At 61.5% G+C, this 15,165-nt stretch overlaps 2 protein-coding genes across 4 annotated transcripts; both read right to left on the bottom strand.

Annotated features, from left to right (window-relative positions):
* Positions 1-2,273: 2,273 nt before the first annotated feature.
* LOC128082360 (PHD finger protein 13-like) lies at positions 2,274-6,749 on the bottom strand. 2 transcript variants are annotated; one of them, XM_052686440.1, is made up of 5 exons: positions 6,552-6,749; positions 5,336-5,428; positions 4,598-5,201; positions 4,280-4,318; positions 2,274-4,153 (listed from the first exon to the last, which is right to left on the bottom strand). In XM_052686440.1, the coding sequence occupies exons 1-5, from the start codon at positions 6,630-6,632 to the stop codon at positions 3,927-3,929; spliced, it is 1,044 nt and encodes a 347-aa protein (XP_052542400.1). In that variant the 5' UTR covers positions 6,633-6,749; the 3' UTR covers positions 2,274-3,926. The 2 variants fall into 2 exon arrangements, with proteins under 2 accessions (XP_052542400.1, XP_052542401.1); XM_052686441.1 differs by lacking the exon at positions 6,552-6,749 and adding an exon at positions 5,613-5,729.
* A 213-nt stretch (positions 6,750-6,962) lies between these two features.
* Positions 6,963-14,846, bottom strand: ABCF3 (ATP binding cassette subfamily F member 3). Of its 2 annotated transcripts, XM_052686281.1 has the most exons (21): positions 14,694-14,845; positions 14,427-14,574; positions 14,272-14,351; positions 13,902-13,954; positions 12,234-12,331; positions 12,008-12,130; positions 11,529-11,795; positions 11,305-11,385; positions 10,722-10,781; positions 10,572-10,628; positions 10,349-10,371; positions 10,021-10,076; positions 9,685-9,885; positions 9,419-9,495; positions 9,130-9,174; positions 8,898-9,030; positions 8,535-8,623; positions 8,303-8,394; positions 8,008-8,140; positions 7,682-7,769; positions 6,963-7,559 (listed from the first exon to the last, which is right to left on the bottom strand). In XM_052686281.1, exons 1-21 carry the CDS (start codon positions 14,764-14,766, stop codon positions 7,401-7,403), a joined length of 2,136 nt encoding a protein of 711 aa, XP_052542241.1. In that variant the 5' UTR covers positions 14,767-14,845; the 3' UTR covers positions 6,963-7,400. The 2 variants fall into 2 exon arrangements, with proteins under 2 accessions (XP_052542241.1, XP_052542242.1); XM_052686282.1 differs by lacking the exons at positions 6,963-7,559; positions 7,682-7,769 and adding an exon at positions 7,781-7,992 and having other exon boundaries at positions 8,099-8,140; positions 14,694-14,846.
* Positions 14,847-15,165: the final 319 nt, after the last annotated feature.

Raw genomic sequence — 15,165 nt, 5'->3', positions numbered from 1 at the left:
ACCGGCCGCAGCACATCCGCCCGCGACTCTGCGCGGTCACCGCTTCCCTCCGGCGGCGCCGCGGCCGCCCGGCAACCGTGCCGCAAGGCTGGGAGCGGAGCTGCCCTAACGCGGCGCGGGGCGCGGCGCCGCGAGGCACGGGCGGCGCGGGGCGCGGCGGCGCGGTGCTGCCCCCTAGCGGGCAGTCCGGCGGGACGGGGACGGCGCGGGGGCGGGCGCTGCCGGGAAGCGCGGCCCCGTCGGGGCGAGGCGAGCGCGGGCTCGTGGCGGCGCGGGGCAGAGGAAGAGGAAGCGAGCTCGCGGGGATCGCTCCGCTCGTTTTCCTCTCGCCATGGGGAGGCCCAGGAAGGAGCCGGCCGGCCCCTCGTCCCCGCAGCCCGCGACCTCCAAAGCGCCGCCCGCCGCGCCGCCGCCGTCCGCCACGGGCAGCCGGGCGGCACGGAGCGCTCCGACCGCGGGGCGGGGCCGAGAGGCGAAAGGCGGCGGGGATGGGCCTCGACCGGCGGCGTCATCCCGCGGTGCTCGGGGCGACGGCGGGGAGCGGCGCGCGGCCGCCGCCGGGAGCCAGAAGAAGGCAGCGGGAACCAAAGCGGCGCCCAGCGCGGCCGAGGGCAGCGCCGGCCCGCGCCTGCCTGGAGGAACCAAAGCAGCTCCGGCCCAGGACAGCGCCAAGGCCGACGCCAGGGCCGACGCCAAGGCCAAGGCCGGCCCGTCCGGGGCCTCGCCGCGCTGTCCGCCCGCCCTGCAGAGCCCCGACATCCCCTGGGTGGAGGAGCAGACGCGCGGGCAACGCACCAACCCGCAATGGTACGCGTGGCGGGAGAACCGCATCACGGCCTCGCTGGCCCCGCGCATCGCCCGCAGCAGGTTTGCCAACGGGAAGACGGACGAGGTGCCTCAGTCCTACCTGAAGGCGGTGCTGAGCGCCGGCCCCTCGGTGCAAACGCCGGCCATGTCGTGGGGTATCCGCAACGAGAAGGAGGCCGTGCGGGCCTACGAGCGGCTCAAGTCGCAGGAGATGGGCCGGCCCGTGCGGGTGGACGAGTGTGGGCTGTTCATCCACAAGGAGAAGACGTGGATCGCCGCCAGCCCCGACGGCGTTGTCACCGAGGCCGACACGGGGAAGCGGCTGGGGCTGCTGGAGGTGAAGTGTCCCTACAAGCACCGCAACAGGACGGTGCGGGAGGCCTGCAAGGACAAGGACTTCTGCCTGGAGCTGAACGGGGATTCGTACGCGCTGAAGCGGGATCACGCCTACTTCACCCAGATGCAGTGCCAGCTGGCGGCCGCCGGCTTGCAGCACGCCGACTTCGTGGTGCACACCAACAAGGAGACGGCCATGGCACCCGTGGAGTTCGATGCCAAGTTCTGGGGAGAGACGGTGCCCAAGCTGGAGAAGTTCTACACCGAGGCAGTCATTCCCCACCTGGAGCAGCAGGCCGGCAGCTCAGTGTGGGCCAAGGAGGAGTAGAGCCCGCTCGGTGCTCTCCTGGATGCTCACTTGGCTTTGGGTTGGCCACACCAACCCTGCTAGCGAGCCCCTAGCTTAGCTGCACCTGAATTTTCTGCTGTTCCTGTTCCATTCGCGGCTTCTGCCCCGATCAGGGTGAAAGAAGTCACACCAGCAGGGCCCTGCAAGGAGTGATTTTGTTCTGCCCGATGAGGGAGAAATGTCCTGGAGCCAGCCCAGCACTCAGCCCTGCTGCCGCCCCGTGCTCCTTGCTGCCCCCCAGTCCGAACCCTTAGCACTGTATGATGGAAGCCAGCACGTCACATCCATCTGCACTGGAACTCTGGGAAAAAACTGGATCCTTCAGCACCGAAACACTTGGCAGGACTAAACTTCAATTCTACTTGAGCGGAAACTGATCAGGACAGATTTATCTGAACCCAAGAGCAAAACATAACTTTGGAGCAAAACCATGATGTGCCTTAGCAGCTGCAGCAGGGTGTGGGGACAGCCCTGCTCCCGAGCCCTCCCACCATGCTCAGGAACAGCAGAGCAGCACAGGGCAGATGCTGCCCGCCTAGGAGGTGAGGCTCCAGGTTCCTGCAACACTGCAGTGCAGCAGGGAGGTGGGCATCGTCCCTTTGCTGCGTGATTCGCTGTCAAATAAAGCATCTGTTGAACCACTCCTTGGCTGTTGTGTGTGCAGCCTGGGGGGTACCTGGGTGGGGGGTTCTGGGTTGGGGGGTTTGCACGCAGAGATGCTCAGCAGGTCGGCCAGCTCCCACCTGGGAAGAAAGGGAGAAACAGGCCAAAGCCACCACCGTTATGGCAAAAGTACTTTATTATGTACATAGGACTCCAGCCACACTCCACAGGGCAAGGACCAGAATTTGCTATTTTACATATCAATACAAAGTAACTATAAAAAACATAAAGCACTTTTGGGGCCCAGGCTTTCCACAGGAGGAGAGGCACAGGGATGAGCCTGGGATTGCTGGGTGGTGGGGGGGTGCCCCCCACTTCCCCCAGCTGTGGTCCCATAGTAACCAGATGTGCAAGTAGGAGAGAACCCAGCTAAGAGAACTAGTGATGGGATGGGTGAGTTGGGGCTGTCCCACACCCTGCTCCAGCAGCAGTGTGCCAGGGCCGGGCCAGGTGGCACCAGGACAGCAGCAGGACCTGTGTTCCCTACCCAGAAAGTGCAGAAGGCACCAGGCCAGGCTCTTTGGAGGGGCAGTGAAGTGGGATTTGGACAGTCAGTGCACATGGAGCCCCAGAGCGCACACACTGCTCACAACCAAGGGCAACGGGGAAAAGCCTTCCATTTTGAACTGAAAGGTAGGTCTGGTACCTCCAGAGCAGCAGTTGCATAGGAGAAAGGGCTTACGGCCCTTTCCTGACATCAAACTTCACTCTACATATCAAGAAAAAAAAAAATACAAAAAAAAAAACCAGCCAACAAAACAATTTCTCTGCTGGAGGGCACACTTAGAAGCAAAGCCCTCCCAGCACCCAGCTCTGTCCGAGCTCAGGTCTCAGCATCACAGATGCTCCACCTGCAGGCAGGAGATGGCTGCAGGGTTCAAGGTTCAATTGTTTGAAACAAGGAACACAGAAAACCAACCAGAATGCTTCCCACTGCTTGTTCCACACCCTACTCACTCAGGGTAGCTGGGTTTCCTACCACCAACCTCACATCTTTTTCAGACAAGAGACTTTAGTGCAACCGGAGTATCTGAACCAAGAGGACTCAAAGAACAATTCTTCTAACAATCTACCATAGGATGCCCTTGCTGCACGCTGTTCTTCATCCAACAGGACTACCCTGAGGTCTCAGGCACAGCAGCTGAAACCAGGAGCACCACATGACAGGGACAGGGCCTCCCCCGTGCAGCCTATGGGGAGATGGACACCTGATGCCCAACAAGGAGCAGCCTGGTCTGCTCCAGGGGTGGGCAAGGCCAATATTCATTCCTTCCTCATCCTAGAGAGCAGCACACTACACAGAGGAAGCTTCCCTAGGTTGTATCTACATCCTGGAAGATAACTTGAGTCACTGGGGCTTTGCCATCACAGCCTACCTGAAGGTCTCAGGAAAGGACAACGGTAAGGACAAAGGAGGATGGGAGTCACATCTTGGAATAAGTGTAAGCTTCCACCACACCACATAGAAACTATTTGGACTAGATTCTCCTCAGCTGGCCTGGGGGGAAGGCACTGAGCCGGGTTTGTGCAAGGACAGAGATGTTTCTGAGTGACCCAACGCACGGCTCCTCTCCCCCAACACCTCTGGGACAATCGAGCTCCGTGGTCAACACGACGCCCAGGGAGGACGCATGGCAGCTTCCAGGAGACGAGGAGCAAGGGGGACAGCCCAGCACCACAGCCCAGCCCTTCCCCTGCCGTTACTGCATTGATTGTCTAGCCAGACTGGGCTACAGCCTGAGGTGTAAAGAGGGCCCCCCCAGAGCCCTGCTCAGTCACAGAAGCGCTTGCGGGGCACCGTCCGCGCTCTGTTGGAGCGGCGAATCTCCTGCTTGGCATCACGACACCGCTGGCAGATGAAAATCTCAGGCACGTTGGATTTGCGGATCTTGGCACAAGAGAGGTGGATCCAGGTAGCACACTCGTTACATTCAATCATGGGCCTCCCTGCGAAGGGCTTCAGGCAGAAGCAGGTGATCAGATCCCAGGCGTCATCGTCTGGTCAGGGAGAGACAGACGTGGGTCAGAAATTGCCCTGCTGCTGTGGACTGTCCCCCGCCATGGGGCACAGCACCACCTCTGAAGCCACAGCCAGTTCCCGCTGGGAGAACCCCCCCCACTCACCTTCTGCTTTGGTGTTAGGAGCTGCTGCAAATTCATCCACTGGAGTTGCAAGAGGGGAAAGAGAAAGTGCAAAAGTAAAGACCAGATCAGCAAGGCGCCCTTACAACCACCTCCCTGACACCTTTCCAGACTGCACTGTGCCCTCTACACAGGAAAATCTCTAAGGAGCGGGTCAGCTCCTGGTCCTCTGCTCTCCACTTTTCCCGAGCCCCTCACAGGAAGAAACCAGGACCATGTGCAAGTACAGGTGGCCCTGGCCAAGGGACGATCGGTGTTTGGCACCCATCATAGCAAGGCTCCATTCTTTCAGACACTCACCGCTGAGCTGAGAGCTCCCTCTGCTTGCATCTTCCCCTTCGCTTTGGTCCAACGTACTACAAGAACCGGGGCTTTTCCTTCCTCCAGAGCACTGCTCCTGCTCCTTTAGCTGTGGATCATCTCCTGCCGGCTTCTCTGCTCCCTGTGCTCCATGCACCCAGTCCTTCTTGTCCTTCATCAGCTCCTCCAGGAGGGCGTGAGGCTGTGGGTCCCCAGCCAGGTTGAGGGGGGGCTCCAAGAACTCTTCTTTCCCAGGCGGCACCCGTCCCTCCATTGCAGCCAGCTCCGTGCCCCGCTCCTGCTCTAGCCCAAAGCTTTTCCCAGCACTCAGCTTCTCTACCTCCTGCTCCAAGATCAGTTTCTTCACCGGTGGCTTCTTCCGTTTCATCTGCTGGGGCCGGACATCATAGAAGCCGGTGGGGAAGGCAGAGCAGCCCAAAAGCAGGTTGCTCTCTGCAGCCCCCCTGGCCACATTCCGGCTGCTCCTGTCATCAGCCAGGAGATGGATATCAGAGGAGTGGGAGGAGGCCCAGCTATCGCTGTCCTGCGTGCTCCCCGTGCTGTTCTGGGGGCTCATGCTGCCACCGTGGCTCCAGGGCTCATTCTGCAAGAGGGGAAAACACAGCAATGGTGTGAGATGGCAGCAGGGATGCTGGGGGACAGCATGAGACCACAGCACAGACCTCAAGTAAGTCCCCAGGGGATGCAAACAGAAGGAGCCTTTGGGGAGGGGCTCACCTCATCGGGGTAGGGGATGTATCCGGCGTAGGCCAACACGAAGGTGCAGAACTGGTTGAAGTCCTCCACGGTTCTCTGCCGCTTCTGTAAGGGCTGCAACAAACGGCACGTGTGGGTCAGACCCTGCCCACACCGTGGGTCCCAGCGCAGGACAGACAGACAGACAGACGGACAGATGGGGTCCCCGAGCGGCCGCTCCCTCCCCCCCCCACCGTGTGACACACGCAGCCCGGTCCCTTCGCCCCCCATCGCGCGGCACGCCCAGCAGCGCAGGAACCGTGAGTCAGTGCCGGGGGAGCCCCGGGATCCCGGGGGCGGGCAGGGGCCGGGGAACAAAGTCTGGGGGACGGCGCTCCGGGAGACGGGCCCCCAGCCCCAACACGGCACGGGGCCGGGAGCTGCGCGGGGGGACGGCAGCGGGGACGGCACCCATCGCACCCCCCCGCCCCACCCCAACCCCAACCCCCCGCACCGCCCCGGCCCGGCCGGTCCCCGCCGACACCTGATCGCTCCCAAGATGGCGCCCGCGCTCCCGGGCTGCCCCCGGCCCCCCTCAGCCCTCCTCCCCCCGCGGGGCTCCGCTCCCCCCGCACCGGAGGCGCACGCAGAGCTGCGGGATACGGGCACTCGTGGGTGGGTTGGGGGAGGGGGGGTGACGATCTTCCCACCCCCGCGGACATCGCAGCCAACAGCCCCCCATCCCAGCACGGCACCGCCGCGCCACCGAACCCCCCCCTCCCAGCACAGAGCCCTCCCAACCCCCACCTCCCTCCAGGGCCTCACGCATACACACGCACAGCCCCCCCCCCCCCCCCCTCCACCTCCCAACTCATAAAGACCCCCCCATACACACACAGAGCCCCCCCAACTCACACAGAGCTCCCATACTCACACAACCCTCCTCAGTCCTCCCCCCAGCACTCACACAGAGCCCCAATACACACACAGAGCCCGAGCCCCCCCCAGAGACCCCTCCCACACACACACACACACAGCCCCCTCCCCCAGGGCCCCGCACACACACTCGCACTCACACACAGCCTCCACCCCCCCCGGCCACGCCGGAGCCGCGCACACGCACGCGCTCCCCCCGCCCCAAGAGCTGCCGCTCAGCCGCCCCCCGCCCCAACTACTCTCACCCCGCACACAACCAGTCCCCCCCCGCAACCAGGACCCCTCTTCCCCCCCCCCCCCCATCCCCCCGGACCCCGCTCACCTCCTCGCCCCCCGGGGAGCCGGGGCTGGGCACGGGGCTGCTACCCGCCGATCGCGGCCCTCCGTCCCCACCGGTGCTCATCGCCGCCCGGCCCTGCAGCAGCAGCAGCAGCGGTGCGGTGCCGTGCGGTGCGGTCGGTCCGTTGGTGTCCGCCGCCGGTCGGAGCGCGGCCGCCAGCACCGCCCCGGCCGCAGGGGCGGGCCCACCTGGTGGCGGGGAGGGCGGCGGGGCGGTGCCTGGCGCGGGCCGGGCCCCCCCTACCGCCCCCGGGACCCGCACACCGCCCCCGGGCCCCGCACACCGGCCCGGACCCATCCCCGAGCCCCGGCGGTGCCCCAAGCTTGGTGCTTGGTGACCCCCTCCCTCCCCCCTCCACGTAACCCCTCACAGACACGAGAGCAGCGCGCCCGCAGCGTTACGGTTTTATTTACACCGCAGGCTCCTCCGTGCCCGCAGGCACCCCGAGGGCCCCGCCGGGGGTACGGAGCCCCAGGGGCGGGTAGGGGAAAAGGCAAAGCGCGCCCCAACCCCCGCGCGTCCAGGGGGCGGGGAGAGGTGGGGGCACTTGTAGCAGCAAAAGGCCTCGCTTTGTGCTGGGGGGGGGCGGGGAGAGGAACGCCACTGATAGGGAAGGGGGGTGAGCAGAGAAAGAGCAGGGCTGCCCCCTAACCCCCCCCCCTACAGCGTGGGGCACAGCGGTGGGGGGGCGCACTGCCTTCCCTCATCCGAGCACAGAGCAGCACCCGCAGCCCCGCACCGGCTCACACCGCACGGGCCGAGGGCACAGAGAGCAGCGCAGCCAGGGGCCACCGCGGCATCCGCCGCCCCCCCCCCCCCCCTACTCCAGCCCTATAGGAATCCCTCTTTGCGGAACTGCTCCTTCAGGATGTCCCTGTACTGGTCGAAGCCGCCCTCGATTCGGGTGACGGTGGCGTTCTCGCAGACCCACAGCTCGTGGCACACCAGGCGGATGAAGCACTCATCGTGGGACACCAGGATGATGCCGCCCTGCCAACGATGCCACGATGGAGAAGGGACTGAGCACAGCTGGCATTAGGGGGGCTCTGGCTGAGAGACCCCAGCTGGAAGCTGCAGGGAGCTTTAGGAAAACGAGGGGGGTGTCGCCTTACCCGGAACTTATTCAGCGCCTTCGCCAGCGCCTCGATGGTCTCCATGTCCAGGTGGTTGGTCGGCTCATCCAGGATGTAAAAGTTGGGACTGGAAGAGAGGGCGGCACTGGGAGTGCTACGCTGGGAGCATGGGATGCACCCCACGAGCTCGAAGCAGCAAGCAGCAGAGAGCCACTGCTTCCTTCTGCCCTGTGTCCACAAAGGCCCAAAAGTGAGGCTTCATCTGCAGGGCAGCAGCAGGTCTCCAGCTGCCCACCTTCCTCACGGTGAAGCAAGCTCTAGGGATGCAGCCAGACAAAAACTAAGGGCATCTAGGAGAGAATTACCAGGACATGGTCATCTGGGCAAAGGCCACCCGGCTCTTCTGGCCCCCGGACAGGCTGGCCACAGGGCGCACGGCCAGCTCCCCTGACACACCGTATCTCCCCAGCTGGTGCCGGTACTCCTCCTCTGTCTTCCCTGCAGAGCACAGCACAACGTGGCTATAGCACATGGGCACCCAGTGCCTCGGGATGGGGCGGCTGCACGGAGGCAGTGCCCAAGAGGAAGTTTTGAGGGGGAAAACCTGACTGGAACATGAGGGAAGGAGCTGAGGAGAGGGCCCAGATCTCCTAAACCTACCTGGGAACTTCCTGGCCAGCAACTCTACAGCACTGATGTTCAAGTCCAGCTGATCCACGTGGTGCTGGCTGAAATAGCCAATTTTTAGGTTTCTGCAGAATGAGAAGAAATGCGGAAGTGGCACCTGGCCCTGTAACCACAGCGCTCCCAGCCCCATCTGCAGGAAAGGGGCACAAGAGTGGGTGAGCAGCCACCACTCCTCCCCCCCCCCCCAGCTCTTCCTACCAGGTACCTGTGAGCATGTCTGATCCCTCTGACTGGTGCCAGCTCCCCCATTAAGATCTTTAGCATGGTCGACTTGCCAGCTCCGTTTTCCCCAACCTAGAGAAGCAGCAGCAGCATTGGAGAGCATGAAACCACAGAGCTCCCTCGGGGATGGGGCAGTGCTTAGGGAATTTCAGCCCTCTCGGACGATCACACAGCACTGCTGGAACACGTTCCCCAGTCCCTGAGCTTAAGGACTAGCCGGCCCAGCCCCCATTTGCAAGCACACAGCTTGAGGACAAGGACCCCTGACATCGAAGTTGGCCTTGCTCTGAGCAGGGACTTGGAGAGGAGAGCCCAGAGCTCACTGTCACTCTGCAATCCCGCGTACCACGCAGATGCGGGACTCCAGGTCAGCGGAGACAGACAGGGAACGGAATATGTAGTGAGTTGGGTCGTAGCAGAAGTCTACTTCATCCAGCTGCAGGATAGGAGGGGAGAACTTCTCAAAGCCATCGGGGAACCTGGGAAGGCAGGAGGAGGTGAGAGACAGCCAGGAACTTCAGAACTCTGCTCAGAAGGGGAGGTGGGTCCCATCCAAGCAAGGCTCAGGCGACACTTACTTCATCATCACCTCAGACTCCTTGTCCACGGGTTTCAGCTCTGGCCTGCAAATAGCAAAGCCACAGTGTAACTAAGGCGCCTTGCTCTGAACCCCACACCAGAAGCCCACAAACTTCAGCTCTGCAGAGCCTCATCCTGGCCAAAGCCTCCAGACCAGAGACACGGCACCCAAAGCCTGAACCACCCCATCCCTGCAGACACAGTGTCCTCCAGATTCACCTGGGAACACTGTTTTCTTCCCATCAGCACTGCCCCCTCCCCACCTCTGCAGAGCAGCAGGACACTCACAGCTTCTCCAGCAGCTTGAGCTTGCTCTGAACTTGGGATGCCCGGTTTGCGTTGTAGCGAAAGCGGTCGATGAAAACCTACAAACGACAAAACCCCATTCAGCCACGGCCACCCCAGCGCCGCTAAGCCTTCTGCAACAACAGAGCCACAGATCACTGCAGGACTAAGCAGCAATGAATACGGGCAGCTTGGGATGCTCGCCAGGAGCAAGGAGAAAGGGGCAAGGCTGGGAGAAGTGTCCCAGGCCTACTGGTTTCTCCCAGTACCTGGATATGCTCGCGGTACTGCTGCTGCGCCTCGTACTCCCGCTGCTGGTTCTTCAGCCGCTCCTCCTTGGTCTTCATGAAGTTCTCAAAGTCCCCACGGTACGTGTCCAGGCGCTGCGAGTGCAGGTGGATGATGTCCGTGGCCACCGTGTTCAGGAAGTTCCTGTCGTGGGACACCACGAGGATGGTCGACTGCCAGGTCTGGAGGAGACAGGGAGAGGGAGAGCTGAGGGAGCCCGAGTGCCACCACCCAGCAAGGCAGGACACCAGCCTGGGAGGATGTCCCCGTTCCCTGATGCACGTCCAGCACACCTCTAACCCTGTTCCCTTCCCTACCTGCAGGTAGTTCTCCAGCCACAGGATGGCCCTCACGTCCAGCATGTTTGTCGGCTCTGAGGGAAGAGGAAAAAGGCACCGAGGTCAGGTCAGGAGGGATGTCTGGATGATGCTTTTTTACACGGGAAAGACCAGTGACCAGCCCAAGTGGCTGCCCAAGCATGTTTCCCGGGTGAGGATGGCTCCACGCCACTGCTGGGGAGCGCTGACAGCCCTGTCACTCAAGCTATTTTGAGCAGGCAGCTAAAGGCCACGCTGCCTTCCCAAAGCAGCAAGGGCACGGGCAGGCCCAGCAGCAGGGTTAAAGGGACCTGTGGTATCGACTTACCGTCCAGCAGAAGGAGGTCTGGCCTAGGGAAACCAAGACATGGGCATCAGAAGCAAAAAGAGCACAGGGTGAAGGCAGAGCACGTTTCACCACACACAGAGCTGCAATGCCTCAAAAGCTCCCCACCCTGACAGTCTGAGAAGACCCCCAGGCAGTCTCCCAGCCCCCTGCAGCACAGATAGCAAGCAAGGTGAACCAACGGAGTGAAAGCCTAGACACCAACCTGGCAAACAGGGCTCTGGCTAAGGCCAGTCTCATTCTCCAGCCTCCAGAAAACTCTCTGAGAAGGGTAGAGATTGCAGAGAAAGGTTACAATTTAATCAGAATAACTCAAGTCCATTCAAATTTCGATACCCAGAGCCTGGAGACTTACTTGGTTGTCTGTTGCTGCATCTTTGCATTAAAGCCCAGCCCAGCGAGAATGACAGACGCCCTGGGGAAAAGCAGAGAGAACTGGAACACAGATACACCATCTGTCTGCAGAGCTCAGTCTGAGCTCCCAGACCCATGGTCACCACAGGCACTCTGCTACGTAGTTTACGGCCACCGTGGTGCAGGAAAACTTCCCTGCAGGCCCAAGAGCAGCATTTGGCTGCAAAACGCAGCCCAGGAAGACACAGCATCCACACTCAGTCCCAGGAGACTGACAAGAAGCTTTCAGCTCACTATCACCAGTATTCCAGAGCTACTCCCTAGACAGCAGGAATCTGGGGAGGTCTGAGTGGAGCAGCAGTAACAATGCCATTTGGGAGGAAAAAAAGCAACAACAAAACCTCCAGCTTCTAGGGAAGCTCAACTATCTCTAACACAGAAGAACTATGACAGAAGTAGAGAACAGAAGCAGGGAGAGTCCCCTGTCCCCACACACAGGATTGCAGGGCCACAGCATGGCCCTGCTGTGATCCAAACCACATCTGGCCATGGCAACAGACAGCAGTGCCACAGGGCAGTCTCACCTCGCCGGGGCCTTGTCTGCCTCAATCTCCTCCAGCTTGGCGTAGATCTCCGATAGCCTGGCACCTTCCGTCCCTTCTCCCCTGGAGCAGAGCAGAGCAGAGACAACAAGAGGTCAGGATCTGAGTGCTGAGGAGGCTGATCACCCCAAGCAGGACAAAGGCAGGCAAGACCTCATGGATAAAAGGCTGCGGAAGGGCTGGAAACCCAGCGATGAGCATCTCACCTGCCAGCATTCACTTTGGCCGTCAGCTCCTTTTCCTCCCTCAGCAGGCTCTCACGAGTGGTGTCACACTCCAGCACGCTCTGCAGGGCTGGCGTCTCATCACCTGCCACCTCCTGCTCCACGTGGAGGATGCTGATGTGTGAGGGAATGCGCAGGCTCCGACTGGCAATCATCTTCAGCAGCGTGGTCTTCCCCAGCCCGTTCCTGCCCACCAGCCCGTAGCGCCGTCCAAACGCCAGGTTCAGGTCTGCCCCTGCCAGCAGGACCCTAGAGCAGGGAACAGGCAGGTACCTGCTCAGACTGCCCCACGGAGAGAGAGGCAACCAGCGGCCACCTGCCCCAGCACCTTTCAGGCTGTGCTGAGGTGGGCCACGTGGCCTCCTGATCTTTCCAGTCATTCCCCACCACTCTCAGATGTGGACCTCACCTTGGTCTGAAGCCCCAGCCAGGGTCCATCCCACCTCCCCACCTGCACTCACCGCTCACCAAAGGAGACATCGAAGTTCTCGATGCGTACATCGTACGACTTGTTCTTGCCTGATGACTCCATGCGGGTCTCCTTCTTGCTGGCAGCTTGGCTGGCAGTCGCCTCCTCGAGGACTCTGCAGTAGGCAGAATGCAGAGAAGGGGCTCAATGGGAAAGCTCTGTGTGCTCACATCCCAGCCAGAGCAGCCTGGGGGTGCTGGAGGCACCGCTGTACTCACGGAGGGCCGGATGACTTCACAGAATCCCGCTCCATCCTCTTGTCTTGCTTGGCTTTCAGTTTGGCTTCAGCCTTCTCCAGTTTCTTGGCGTTCACCATCTGGGGCAAAAGGAAGTGTGAAAGCACATGTTCAGCAAAAGCCCCAAAAACCCAACTCCAAGTGAAAAGAGATCTGTCAGTCCCTCGTTCCTGGAAGGAATGGAAGGCAGAAGGGAGCTAAGACTGGGGAACTGGGACAGACTCAAGGAAGCTAACATGGCCATTACAGCACTTGAGGAATGCAGTCCTAAACCAACAGCTCGTATGCAACGGTCCGACCTCAGCAAGCAGTTGGCTGACCCCAACCTGTATGGCTCTTCCCCATGAGCCATTTCTCTGGTTTCAGGGACCTGAGTCAGCCAAGGCACTTCAACAACACCAACGTGCCTGAGGGTTGGACTAGATGATCTCCAGAGTTCATTTCCAACCCCCACGATTCCGCGATCCTGAGCTATCCCAGCACCTCCTTCACTCACCATACACCCACCCCAGCCAGCACCACTAAGCGGCGTTTCCCCTCCCCTGTTAAACTTTACCCAGTTTGGAATTAACTCAGGTTATGCAGTGGATCAATCGTGGCAAAGCCAAAAAACATTTAATTAAACCCAGAGGCAAGAAGCAGCCCAGTGTTTTAACCTGGCCTGCGATCTTGGCCAGGCTCTCAGCTCAATCCTGCATCCAGTCACATAGCTGTGGCTGACCGAGAGCACTCCCAGGTATTTCTAGGCAGCTCCCAGCCACAGGAGCACACTACAGACCTGCACGCTTGGCTGAGAGCATCTTGTTACTGCGGCTGTAGCCCAGTACCTACAGACACATTGAGTCACTCTGTAAGCAGTACAGAGCTCCTCAAACCTCCCAAGCAGGACGTGTCCTCCAATACCTGGGAGGCCTCCCAAGGCCTCCTCTGAATCTTTCCCAATTTCTCTGAAGATTATCTCTGAGTTGCAGACACGAGAACCAGACAGCGAGCTTGGGAGCGGCAGTCCCAGTGCCAACAGCAGCAGCAGCAGCCAGCTCCCCCCAAAGGCTCCCATTCACACGCACAGATATCGCGTTAGATCTCATCCTCCACACGAGGAGCTCCACGTGTGCCCCAGGGAGGGAGAGCACCACAACACACCGCACACAGCTGCCGCTGTCCTGGCTTTGTATCTGCACAACTGTCTCCATAGTTAAGCCCGGGGGCACCCAATGCAGAGCACAACCTGCCTCGCATCTAATCGCTGCACGGGGTTCAGCTCTCACTGAGCAGGACAAGAAGCACTCCTGTACATTGTAGTCACTCAATCAAAGCTGTACTGAAGAAGCCAAAGTCCTTCCCGAAGTTAGAGATGCTGCACTCTGAGCGTTACTGCCTGACTGACCATGCTTTGAAACTCATTAAGATAGAGGAAAATAAAGCTCACCAAGTTAATGACCTGTTAGCTCCCTCTGAACCTTTCCGCAGTCAAGGCCAAGAGCTTCACCAATGATGCAAAGGCACAGCTCCCCTGTACCTCCATGCTCCACTGCTACCTTTGGTTCTGGCCAACCGCAGCACGTGAGGGGTCCAAAGCAGGCCACAGAGCTGCAGCCCCATGCAAGGGTTACCCCAGCAGCCCACCCACAGGCTGCAGCCCTTGCTTACCGACGTCTGTCCTCTCTTCAGCAGCAACCCTGGCAGCAGGTCCGTGCTGGCATCTGTGAGGGGATGGGGGGGGTGAGTGGTGGGGTCCCCTCTTCTGAGGAACTGGGAGGTAAAGGATGGGGGGAACGAAGGATGGGAGATACGGAGGACTGAAGGACAGAGGATTGAACAACAGGGGACCGAAGGCCAGGAGAACCCAGGGACGAAGGGACTGAAGGATAGCTTCCATGCATCCCAGCAGTTCAGCCCCAGGACAAGGCAGAGGGGTGCGGGGTTTGGGAGCCAGAGCCGGGGCTGAGCTGCCCCATCGAGCCCCCCCGAGCCCTGCGGAGGAGCCTCAGCCCGCCGCCACCCCCCGGCCGCCGCTCACCGTATCCGTCGGTGATCTGGGAGAGCTGGATAGGGGCGTCCAGAAGCACCTGGCTGCAGCGCTGCGCCCGTGCTTCGTCCCTGCGGGAGAGAGGAGGGTCGGGAGGCCCCGGAGCCGCGGCCGGGCGGGGCGGGGGGCGGCCGGGCGCTGCTTACAGCTGGAGGCAGTTGAAGAGGCGCTGGCACACCTCGCGGATGGCCCGCTCGTCCTTGCCGTCCCGCGACACCTCCTGCAGCAGTTCGCCCACCGCCTCCACCAGCTCGTCCACCGACTCGAAGTCCGCGCCGCTGCTGTGCAGGATCCCTGCGGGCACGCGGCGCTATGCCTATCGCGACACTATTCCTATCGCGCTACAACCCACGGGCGGCCCCCCTCCCCCGAGAGGCTCTGTCGCGACTCCTCCGAGACGGGGCGGCGCTCACCCGTCACGTAAGCGAACACCTCGCCGTCCAGCTCCGGGAACTCGCTGCGGAGGATGTCGGAACACGACGCCATAGCGCGGCGGGAGCGGGGCCCGGCCCCAGTGCTGCCGCACGGAGCCCGGCCCCGCGGCACAGGCGGAAGGAGCGGCGGCGGCGGCGAGGCGCGGGGGCTGCCGGGAGAGCGGCGCCATGTTCGCGGGGGGTGCTGGGAAATGGAGTCCTAAGAGCGCGCGTGCGCGGTGCGGGACACGGGAGCGCGCTGCCACGTGGGGCGCTGGGCACCGAGCGCCGGTGGAGCGGCGATGGAGTTTCCCAGCGCAGCCACTGGTATTTTATTTTCGTTGTTGTTTTCGTTTTTACAGACGTGCTCCGGCAGCAGGCTCACAGAAAAGACGGAGCTGCCCTCCTCGTTCTGCGGCGCTGTGTCCGTGCTCAAGCACTCCAAGCACAGCACTTCCCCACAGCTGCCGAA

Source organism: Tympanuchus pallidicinctus, unplaced genomic scaffold (genome assembly GCF_026119805.1).
Source record: "Tympanuchus pallidicinctus isolate F22 unplaced genomic scaffold, pur_lepc_1.0 scaffold22, whole genome shotgun sequence".
Classification (NCBI taxonomy): domain Eukaryota; kingdom Metazoa; phylum Chordata; class Aves; order Galliformes; family Phasianidae; genus Tympanuchus; species Tympanuchus pallidicinctus.
Note: the sequence above shows the minus strand (reverse complement) of the source record. Positions and strands in the feature narration are given on the sequence as shown.

Excerpts from the sequence above, each read along its gene's own strand:
- LOC128082360 (XM_052686440.1), bottom strand. The coding sequence starts at position 6,632 with ATGAGCACCGGTGGGGACGGAGGGCCGCGATCGGCGGGTAGCAGCCCC. Across the intron at positions 5,202-5,335 it reads ACATCCCCTACCCCGATGAG|AATGAGCCCTGGAGCCACGG; the intron begins GTGAGCCCCTCC and ends CCCCTCTTGCAG. Across the intron at positions 4,319-4,597 it reads AGGGAGCTCTCAGCTCAGCG|TGGATGAATTTGCAGCAGCT; the intron begins GTGAGTGTCTGA and ends TTGCAACTCCAG.
- ABCF3 (XM_052686281.1), bottom strand. The coding sequence starts at position 14,766 with ATGGCGTCGTGTTCCGACATCCTCCGCAGCGAGTTCCCGGAGCTGGAC. Across the intron at positions 10,077-10,348 it reads AGACCTCCTTCTGCTGGACG|AGCCGACAAACATGCTGGAC; the intron begins GTAAGTCGATAC and ends CTCTTCCCTCAG. Across the intron at positions 9,031-9,129 it reads GAGTCTGAGGTGATGATGAA|GTTCCCCGATGGCTTTGAGA; the intron begins GTAAGTGTCGCC and ends CTGCCTTCCCAG.